Genomic DNA, 11,306 nt, shown 5'->3' on the forward strand with positions numbered 1-11,306 from the left:
ATAAAGAAGTGATAAATCTTTCTTATAACATTTACTTGGAAAATAATCCTGAATGTATACGGTGTACAGCTATGCAGCTGAGTTCAAAGTTAATTTCTAAGGCTACTTTCTCATGAAAATTAGTGTTAAGGTAATTCTATTTTAATGTCTTTATAAACATGAAGTAAAAATGTGCCTAGAATAATAATGGCAGTTTTGAAAACTCCCTGTTGTTACAGGAATATGGTGATGACCAAGATCCAAAGAGGCCCTCCTCTCAACACTTTACAGTTTTGTGGGAAAGGCTGACATTAAATAATTTGTCACATAATTGCTGAGTTAATGCTGAGATAACACAACTTGATGTAGTTTTGCAGTCAGGGAAATTTAAACTGTAAGGAAGGGTGACTAGAAATTAATTTAGATAAGCATGTTGAAGGAAGAGAAGTAGAAGGAACTTTGGCTGGAAGTAATGTTTTCTTCAAGACCTTTAAGCCAAGTAGATGATTAGATTCACATTTAAAAACTCATGTGTGTAAGCTCAGTCACTCAAACTTGTGAGACTCCTCAGTCCATGAAATTTTCCAGGCAAGAATCTTGGAGTTGCCATTTCCCTCTCCAGGGGATCTTCTCAACCCAGGGATTGAACACGTGTCTCCTGCATTGGCAGGCAGATTCTTTACTACTGCACTACTTTGGAAGCCCACATTTAAAAATAAATACAGTATATATGGAAAATGGCTTTGGGTGTAGGGGTGGCAAGAGAAGACTTCAGTAGAACTGTTGAGAAGACCCTGCAATATTTCCGTAGTCCAGAGATGATTATTGGGAAAGAGTAAGGACAGTGCAGAAGGCGAATAGTACACAGCTTTGAGAACCATGAAGAGGGTAGAATCGTGTGGATTTTGTGGTTGATTGGCTCAGGAACTGAGAAAATGAATGCCCTGGATGATTACCAGTTTCTTGGCTTCTTTCACTGAGAAATGGAAAAACTGAAAGAGGAGCAATTTTTGAAGAGAAGATAAGTGGACCTGGTGAGTTTGTGACATTTATGAGACATGTAGACCCAACTGCATGTACTGGTTTATATACAAATCTAGAGTTATGATCTGGGCTAGAGGAAAACATATAACTTAGTAAAGTAATGGTATTGAAGCCTTGGGAGCTAATTTAAGGAGATTTGGTACATAGTGAGGGGAGGCAGGCTTAGAACTCAGGGCTGAAGAACTCCAGTAAACAAAGGTTAGACAGGAAGTAAGAACTGGCAAAGATGATTAAGAAATAGCAATCAAGGAAGAGGAAAATTTGAAGTGTGTTAGAAGCTATAAAAATAGAATTCAGTATTTCAGGAAGAAATGGTCACTATTATCCAATACTTTCAGGAACTTTGGTCAGGACTAAAAAGTAAAGAGCTCCTTTTTTGTGTGTGGTTTCTTATTTCTTTTTTTTTTAATATAAATTTATTTATTTTAATTGGAGGCTAATTACTTTACAATATTGTAGTGGTTTGGCCATACATTGACACGGATCCGCCACAGGTGTACATGTGTTCCCCATCCTGAACGCCCCTCCCACCTTCCTCCCCATCCTATCCCTCTGGGTCATCCCAGTGCACCAGCCCCAAGCACCCTGTCTCATGCATCGAACCTGGACTTAGTGGCCTTTAACACAGCAACTTTGGGGCAGGCCCGACTGGAAGCCAAGTTGGTGAAGTTGAGAAGTTGCGAATTTGAAGAAACCGAGGGAGTAAGTGGTTATTCAGATGATTATAGTGGAAACAGTGGGGACAGGCAACTCTTTCAGGCAATGTAAGTTCCCTTTTTATGCATGTGTTTTAGTTTATCCCTGAACATACACATCACAGAATAACTTTATTTTTCCATGCTATGGCCTTTTCCTGTGATTTACTGTGGGGAAAGGATTTTAGTAGGGGGAAGTCAGTGATCTTTTTAAGAGCTCTTTCTTACCCCTAAAATAATGCACTGGTTCTCCCTCCAATCCCATAGTTTCTCATTAAAAAAGGAATCAGCCTTTTGACCTGTTAATAAAACATAATCATTTTTTGAATTACAGTATAATGTTAAATAATTTCTAGTGAGTGGGCTTATGTCAACCTGGCGCATTTTAATCTGTTAAATTCTATGTGTTGCCAAAACATATGGTTTTCTTTTTTTTTTTTAGGGGGGAGGGATAGAGAAGAGTGTTTAAATAATCTGTGCCTATTTAAAATTTCACAAATTATTTGAAATTTTATTATAATAAAAGGTGTAGTGAATTCCTTATATTAAAGAGGATATAAGTGGACTCTTGATTCTTCTAGCACATTCAACACTTAAGTATTCGCCTTTTACATATTAAAATACAATAGTATTTTATTTAAATTTTAAAAATTTTTAGTTTTTTTATTCATTTAATTTTGGTTGCACTGGGTCTTCATTGCTGTGCACAGGCGTTCTCTAGTTGTGGCGAGCAGGGGCTACTCTTTCCCTGTGAGGCTTCTCACTGCAGTGGCTTCTTCTGTTGCCAGTGCAGGCTGTAGGCATGTGGACCTCAGTAGTTGCAGCACGCTGGCTCTAGAGCTTGAATTCAGTAGTGGTGGCACAGGGGCTTTGTTGCTTCACGGCATGTGGAATCTTCCTGGACCAGGAATCAAACCCTTGTCCCTAGCTTTGGCAGGTGGATTCTTATCTGCTGCGTCACCAGGAAAGTCCTTTACTTTAATTTTGACATAATTTCTTACTAATTCAAGTTCTCTTTAGTGCCCGTTTTCTACTTATAGATTTCACTGAAATTTTGCAATAAGAGTTCGAGTTTAGATTGCATTTTGGGCAATCTGTAAGTTGTTGGATGAATGAATGTTGAGGGTTTTCAGATCAGATTGAAAATTCAGTTTAAAAAGGTGAGGAACTTATTTTGCTGCTGCTGCTGCTAAGTCGCTTCAGTAGTGTCCGACTCTGTGCGAGCCCATAGACGGCAACCTACCAGGCTCCCCCGTCCCTGGGATTCTCCAGGCAAGAACACTGGAGTGGGTTGCCATTTCCTTCTCCAATGCATAAAAGTGAAAGTGAAGTGGCTCAGTCGTGTCCAACCCTCAGCGATCCCATGGACTGCAGCCCACCAGGGTCCTCCATCCATGGGATTTTCCAGGCAAGAGTACTGAAGTGGGGTGCCATTGCCTTAGGTACATCCTTTATAATATGAAATTAGAGAAGTCAAGCAAAGAGGAAATGTAACTATATATAAAAAAGGTCTTACGACTAATAATAAAATTCAAATTACCATGTTAAATGCCATTTCTATCAAATTGGTAAAGATGAATGTTCACACAAAAATCTGTACATAAATGTTCATAGTAGCTTTGCGATAGTTAAGAGCTATTAATGGAAACACCTCAATAAATAATAAGGAACAAAATAATAAAGAACAAAGTTGATATATAGACATCAACTTGGGGTAAATCTCAAAGACAATACTGAGTGGGAGAAACCAGCTTGAAGGGTGGTATACTGTATGATTTTGATTTGTTTGAAACATTTTTGAAAAGACACAACTATATTGGTAGAAAAACAGATCAGTAACTGAATAGGGTAAGGGTGTGACCAAAAAAGAATAGCATGAGAGAGTCTTTTTTAAAAAAATAACTTTTATTTTTGGCTCTGCTGGGCCTTCATTGCTGTGCAGGCTTTCCTCTAGTGGAGAGCAGGGCTCCTCTCGCTGCCATGAGCCAGCTTCTCTTGTGGGTCTTCTCTGGCTGTGGAGGATGGGCTCTAGGGCACGAGGACTCAGTAGTCACAGCTCCTAGGCTCTAAAGCACAGTCTCAACAGTTGTGCACAGGCTTACGTGCTTTGAGGCATGGGGAATCTTCCCAGATGAGGGATCAAACCCATGTCTTCTGCCCTGGGAGGCAGAGTCTTTACCACTGAGCCAGCAGGGAAGTCCCATGAGGGAGTCCTTTGGAGTGATGGAACTACTCATCCTGACTGTGGTAGTGGGTAAATCAATTTATACCTGTGTTAACATTCATAAAACTGTACACCAAGAGAAAGTGTCAATTTTACTGTATGATAATTGTAACATTAAAAAATACAGTTAAAAATTGGTAAAATGATAAATATAGTAGTGAAGTGGATCCTGTCTTTGTGGGAATATCATTGGTAATACATTATGCAGATGTTTTGGATCATGGAAAAAGCAAGAGAGTTCCAGAAAAACATCTGTTTCTGCTTTATTGACTATGCCAAAGCCTTTGACTGTGTGGATCACAATAAACTGTGGAAAATTCTTCAAGAGATGGGAATACCAGATCACCTGACCTGCCTGTCGAGAAACCTATATGCAGGTGAGGAAGCAACAGAACTGGACATGGAACCACAGACTTATTCCAAATAGGAAAAGGAGTACGTCAAAGCTGTATATTGTCACCCTGCTTATTTAACTTCAATGCAGAGTACATCATGAGAAATGCTGGGCTGGAAGAAGCACAAGGTGGAATCGAGATTGCCAGGAGAAATATCAATAACCTCAGATATGCAGATGACAGCACCCCTATGGCAGAAAGTGAAGAGGAACTAAAAAGCCTCTTGATGAAAGTGAAAGAGGAGAGTGAAAAAGTTGACTTAAAGCTCAATCAGAAAACGAAGATCATGGCATCTGGTCCCATCACTTCATGGGAAATAGATAGGGAAACAGTGGAAACAGTGTCAGACTTTATTTTCTTGGGCTCTAAAATCACTGAAGATGGTGACTGCAGCCATGAAATTAAAAGATGCTTACTCCTTGGAAGGAAAGTTATGGCCAACCTAGATAGCATATTCAAAAGCAGAGACATTGCCAACAAAGGTCTGTCTAGTCAAGGCTATGGTTTTTCCAGTGGTCATGTATGGATGTGAAAGTTGGACTGTGAGGAAAGCTGAATGCTGAAGAATTGATGCTTTTGAACTGTGGTGTTGGAGAAGACTCTTGAGAGTCCCTTGGACTACAAGGAGATCCAACCAGTCCATTCTAAAGGAGATCAATCCTGGGTGTTTATTGGAAGGACTGATGCTGAAGCTGAAACTCCAGTACTTTGGCCACCTCATGTGAAGAGTTGACTCATTGGAAAAGACTCTGATGCTGAGAGGGGTTGGGGGCAGGAGGAAAAGGGGACGACAGGATGAGATGGCTGGATGGCATCACCGACTCGATGCACATGAGTTTGGGTGAACTCCAGGAGTTGGTGATGGACAGGGAGGCCTAGCGTGCTGCAGTTCATGGGGTCGCAAAGAGTCGGACACGACTGAGTAACTGAACTGAACTGAACTGAAAGCATCATTTTACTGTTTAATGATACGAGAAATTTATTCAAAATAATATATGAAAAGAATACAATAAAAAACTACACCATATTTTCTACATTAGAAGTGTATTTTCCCTCAAAGAAGTGTATAAAATTACTCTTTGTTCAAACACCCTTATTTGTGATAGGAAGGCCAGGAAACTAGAGCCACCGCCCTTCAGTCCTTTCTGTTCTTGACTGTTGTGTTTGGGATTACAGCAGCTAGAATCCTTTCAGGGGATTAAGTTGTTGGGCCAAGCATTCTGGACACAACTTCTTAGCTGCACGTCAATCGTTTTCTTAGGAAAAAACCTTGCTGGTTTCAGATAGTCAAAATTCACTTTCTCAATCCATGAATGCCAATGATGCACAAATGAATTATCTGAATTCTAATAGTGACAGTGGTTTTTCAGACTTTTAGGAGACTGATGTACCTGGCTTGAAGTTGTACACATTTTTTTTTTTTGTTTGGTTTTTGGACATGTGTTTTCTTCTCTCTTTAGTAAATATTTTCCAGTGGAATGGCTGGTTATAGTAGGTGTATGTTTAACTTTTTAGGAGTCTGTCATACTGTTTTCCAAAGTTATTGTACTATTTTACACTCCTTCTAGTAGTGTGTGATATTTCTAGGCGCTCTGTACTTTTTTTTTCAGTTATAATTGACTTTCAGTTCAGTTCAGTTGTTCAGTCATGTCCGACTCTTTGCGACCCCATGAATCACAGCACGCCAGGCCTCCCTGTCCATCACCAACTCCCGAAGTTCACTCAGACTCACATCCATCGAGTCAGTGATGCCATCCAGCCATCTCATCCTCTGTCATCCCCTTCTCCTCCTGCCCCCAATCCCTCCCAGCATCAGAGTCTTTTCCAATGAGTCAACTCTTCGCATGAGGTGGCCAAAGTACTGGAGTTTCAGCTTTAGCATCATTCCTTCCAAAGGAATCCCAGGGCTGATCTCCTTCAATTAAGATAGTTTTAAAAATTTTAGTCAAGTTAGTGTGTGGTGTTATCATGTTTTTAAACAAGTTCATTGAGTTACAATTCACATTCCACGTAATTCACTCATGACAGTGAGGCCTGGCATGGTGCAGTTCATGGGGTCACAAAGAGTCAGACATGACTGAGCGACTGAACAACAGCAACATAATTCACTCATATAAAGTATATAGTTCATAATTTTTTAGTAGTATATTTACAGTTATGTGCAGCTATCACCACAATTTTAGGATGTTTTCAGTACTTCAAAAAGAAATCCTGTGCTCTTGAACTTTAAATCCCCATACCTCGTGCCCCTAGTCTCACCCTCACCTCCTAGCCCTAAGCAACCATTAAACTGCTTTCTGTCTCTATAGACTTTCCTGTTCTGTACATTTCATATAAATGGAATCATGTAATGTGTAGTCTTTTGTGATTGGCTTCTCTCACTTAACATAAGTTATTAAGGTTTATATGTGTTGTAGCCTGTATCCATTCTTTAATGGCTGAATAATATTACGAATAATATCACTAATAATAACGTGATGTACCACAATTTGTTTATTCATTTGTTTGTTGAATGAACATTTGGTTCGTTTCTACCTTTGGGCTATTATGAATAATACTGCTATGAACATTCATGTGCAAGTTTTTTTGTGTGGACATGTTTTTCTCTGTCTTGAGCATATATCTAGGAGTGGAATTGCTGGATCATATGGTAACTGTAATCTTTGAATCGTGAAACTGTTTTTTAAAGTGGTTGGACTATTTTACATTCCCACCAGTAGTGAGTGAGGATTCCAGTTTCTTTACATCTGCACCATACTTGCTTTTATCCATTTGAGACTAATCTTAGTAGATGTGAAGTGTATCTTGTATTTTTTGTTTGCATTTCCCAAATGGTTAATGATGTTAAAGATCTTTTTATGTACTTACTGACTTTTTGTATATATTCTTTCCTGGATTATCTGTTCATGTTTTTTTGCCCATTTTCTATTGATTTGTTTGACTTTGTTTTCTTAATGGCATCCTTTAAAATTTTTGATAAAATTAAACATATATTTTATTTTTAATGTTTTATATATTTGTATTCTAAGAAACCTTTGCCTTCTTCAAGATTACAAATATCTTCTACTACAGTTTCTTGTAAAAGTTTGTAGTAAAATTTTACATTTAAGTCTATGATTCATTTTTCATTAAATTTTGTATACAGGGTGAGTTAATGGTTGATGTTCATCTTTTTTCTGTGTGGCTATCCAGTTAACTCAGCATTTTTTGAAAAGGCTTATTCCCATTGAATTTGTTTTGCCAACTGTGTTGAAAATCAGTTTGTTTTGCCAACTTTGTTGAAAAATAGTGGTCATACACAGTGGCCACTATTTTGTTGCATTGATCATTTTGTCTTTCTTTTAAATACCAAAGTATCTCCATTTTTGTTACATGATAGTTAACTTTGAAATGAGGTGGAATAAGTCATTAGTTCTCAGTCCTTTGTTTTTAGTTTCCCTGTGGATTTCTATGTAGACAGTTTTATCATCCGCACATAGGTACAGTTTTACTTCTTCTCTTCCTTTCTGATCTTTATACTTTTTATTGCCTTATTGCATTGGCTAAGACTTGCCAGGACAACACTGATTAGAAGTGGTGAAAGTGGGAATTCTTTTTTTATTCCTAGTCTCAGGGCTTTTTCTTTTCCTATTTAAGTAGGTGGGTGAATTTTAAAAGATAAAGTAGTAATTTGGCTTTTGTTTTGTAAATTCTTTTGTTTTGATAGCTTTGGAGGTCAAGTTGTGTATTTGGTAAAAGATACAGTGAATAGCTCTTCAATAACGGGGGAGTGAGATTTTCCTCTCTTCAGCTGGAGTAAACTTATCTAGTCATTGAAAAATACAGTATAAAAGTTAGGTGAGAAGCAAGAGCTAGGGCTCAGTATGAGGATGCTTTATATTTCTCACGGAAGTGCTCATGGTTAACTGCCAAGGGGAAAAGAAAGAATAAGACCGAGTAACAAGGGGAGATTTTGTCTTTAGTGTCAAGTGTGCTTTGAGTTAATAGATAACTTAAGAGTGTTTTTGCTTCAAAGCACTAAAAGAGATACCATTATATAGAATATCATATACATACCTCTCAACCTATTCTGTTATCCTTTGTCTTATTATGTTTTGTCTTTTTTGTCTGTACTTTACATGCAATAAAATTTATGGCTCTAAATGATCCGCAATGATTTCTGTTAATTGTATTCACCTATCCATTCTGAAGGAGATCAGCCCTGGGATTTCTTTGGAAGGAATGATGCTAAAGCTGAAGCTCCAGTACTTTGGCCACCTCATGCGAAGAGTTGACTCATTGGAAAAGACTGATGCTGGGAGGGATTGGGGGCAAGAGGAGAAGGGGACAACAGAGGATGAGATGGCTGGATGGCATCACTGACTCGATGGACGTGAGTCTGAGTGAACTCCGGGAGTTGGTGATGGACAGGGAGGCCTGGTGTGCTGCAATTCATGGGGTTGCAAAGAGTCGGACACGACTGAGCGACTGATCTGATCTGATGCAACTATCACCCAGACAAGTTCTTCTTTCCTGCCCCTTTCCAGTCAATTTCCCAACTCCAGAGCCAGTAGCCACTTTCTGGTTTCTGTCACCATAAATCAGTTTCATTGCTGAAAAAGTTTCTCTGTTAGACTCTTTGCATATGTTTTTGTAAGGTGATACTGGGAATGTTTTCAAGAAAAGTATAGACTTTCATAAGGAACTTTTAATTTCCTGATCATATACTACTGAATTCTCAGAATCAGTGACCCAGCCTGACAGCTAGCTCCCTAAGCTAGGAGACAAGAATATATTGATGAAATTTTAGTCTGATTGCTGCTTTAATGTCTTCAGTTCAGTTCAGTCGCTCAGTCGTATCTGACTCTTTGCGACCCCATGAATCGCAGCATGCCAGGCCTCCCTGTCCATCACCAACTCCCAAAGTTCAGTCAGACTCACGTCCATCAAGTCAGCGATGCCATCCAGCCATCTCATCCTCTGTTGTCCCCTTTTCCTCCTGCCCCCAATCCCTCCCAGCATCAGAGTCTTTTCCAATGAGTCAACTCTTCACATGAGGTGGCCCAAGTACTGGAGTTTCAGCTTCAGCAGTTTTACCTTTGTTCTTATTGAAAAAGCTACAGGTTTTTCTTTTAGAGAACTCTGTGATAATGTATTACTTTTCCTTGATATATCTTGTTACGTGATTTTAGGTATTTTTCCATGGATGCTGAAATTTTATCTTTAATTACTAGAGTTTTAAAATCTTACCAGTGATTATATTTTTCTACTTGTACTAAGTTTGTATGATAAGAAATTTACATTCTGTTTTCGTGGTAATGCTAGAAGCTGGTATTTGAATTTCCCAGTTTATAGCATATATATGAAAAAATACTTAATACAATCCAATTTACTTGTGCTTTTATTTTGCTGAGTGATTTTATTACTTAAATATTAATGTCATCTATAATAATTGGTTTTTATTTTGTTTATATTCTAGTTCATTCAGCCCCTAAAGAAATAACAGTGTCTAAGGGACAAGAAGAGAAACCTGATAGCCTAGTTAAATATTTCAGTGTTGTTTGGTGTAAAGCTTCAAAGAAAAAACACAAAAAGTGGGAAGGTGATGGTGTTCTTATTGTAAAAGGAAAGTCATTTACATTAAAGGATTTGGAAGGCAAAGACATTGGAAGAGGTATTGTGATATTACCTGATGTTTATGATTTGGTCTAAAGTTAATATATGTATCTGACTACAAAACTGAAATGTAACTGTGTTTTATGAAGGTGTTCTTTGTTGACTTTCATGTATAAATTATCTGATAAACATAAATTTATCTTGTAATAGCAATTCTGACAATCTTATGTATACTCAGTGAGATGAATCTCATCCCATGGTATCGTTTTCATTGAATATAAAATGATTAGCTAGATATATACAGTTATATTGGCATTTTTCTGAGATTAAGCAGTTTTTCTTTGTGTGTTTTTCATCTTTTTTCTTTTTTTCCAGAATGCTGAGTGATTAAAAGTTAAAAAAGATGTGGGTATTAGGAATAGAATGATATCTAACTTCAATGATACCTAATAAATATTTGAAAATAGCAAGGCGATAATAGCTAGAGATAACTTAGATTAATGCATCTAAATTGGAGGTAACTGTTATTTCCATTATAAAACGTTGCCAGCATGATTTATTTGCATAAGTTAGCCCACAAAATCAGAGTATGTAAAGTTATCATGGTCTTTTTATATTGTCTCTTAAATTACTCTTCAGTTCTGAGTGTGGCCCATAATTATAAAGTCTGTTCTACATGTTGGAAATAACATAGTTTGTAGTTTCAATAACTATGCTAGGAGTAAGCATTCAAAGAGGGTTATAGTTTGTAGTTTAGTAGGGACAGGGCAATGTAATTGATAATTAGGAAGCACTAAGATAATTGTTTCAATGAGAATGTTTGCTAAGTACAATAGGAACATATATAGAAGGACCATGTAAATCAGCCTACGAGGCTAAGGGAAAGCTTCAAAGGAGTTATTGTTTAAGGTAATATGTGAGGGATGAGTAATTTTGTAGGGAATGAGAAAGGGGCATAGCATATGTACAGGTATAGGCAAGAGTGAATTAAAACTACTTCAGTGTTTCAGGAATATAGTATGCGAAGGGCAGTGACAGAGGGGCATGAGTTGAGGCTGAATGGAATTATCTGCAATAGAATTTTTTATTATGAAAATATTGAATACCATATATCCAATATTATGCTTAGTATTTAGAGAAATTAAAAAGAAAATTAGCAATACACATTCCATGTTAGTTAAGGTGTTAGTAGCTCAGTTGTGTCTGACTCTTTGCAACCCCCTGGACTATAGCCCACCAGGCTCCTCTGTCCATGGAATTCTCCAGGCAAGAATACTAGAGTGGGTTGCCATTCTCTTTTCTAGGGGATCTTCCTGACCCAGGGATTGAACTCAGGTCTCTTGCACTGCAGGCAGATTCCTTACCATCTGAGCT

At 37.8% G+C, this 11,306-nt stretch overlaps 1 protein-coding gene across 4 annotated transcripts in view; it reads left to right on the plus strand.

The window, feature by feature from the left end:
- RAD54B (RAD54 homolog B) overlaps nucleotides 1-11,306 on the plus strand; it is a 118,166-nt gene that overhangs the window by 60,549 nt on the left and 46,311 nt on the right. For all 4 annotated transcript variants that reach the window (XM_015474537.3, XM_015474538.3, XM_010812226.4 and 1 more), the window contains one exon: nucleotides 9,796-9,990. In XM_015474537.3, coding sequence (XP_015330023.1) covers nucleotides 9,796-9,990 — 195 coding nt within the window. The remainder of the gene's footprint in view (nucleotides 1-9,795; nucleotides 9,991-11,306) is intronic.

The sequence above is a fragment of the Bos taurus genome, chromosome 14, assembly GCF_002263795.3.
Source record: "Bos taurus isolate L1 Dominette 01449 registration number 42190680 breed Hereford chromosome 14, ARS-UCD2.0, whole genome shotgun sequence".
In the NCBI taxonomy this organism is placed as follows: Eukaryota; Metazoa; Chordata; class Mammalia; order Artiodactyla; family Bovidae; genus Bos; species Bos taurus.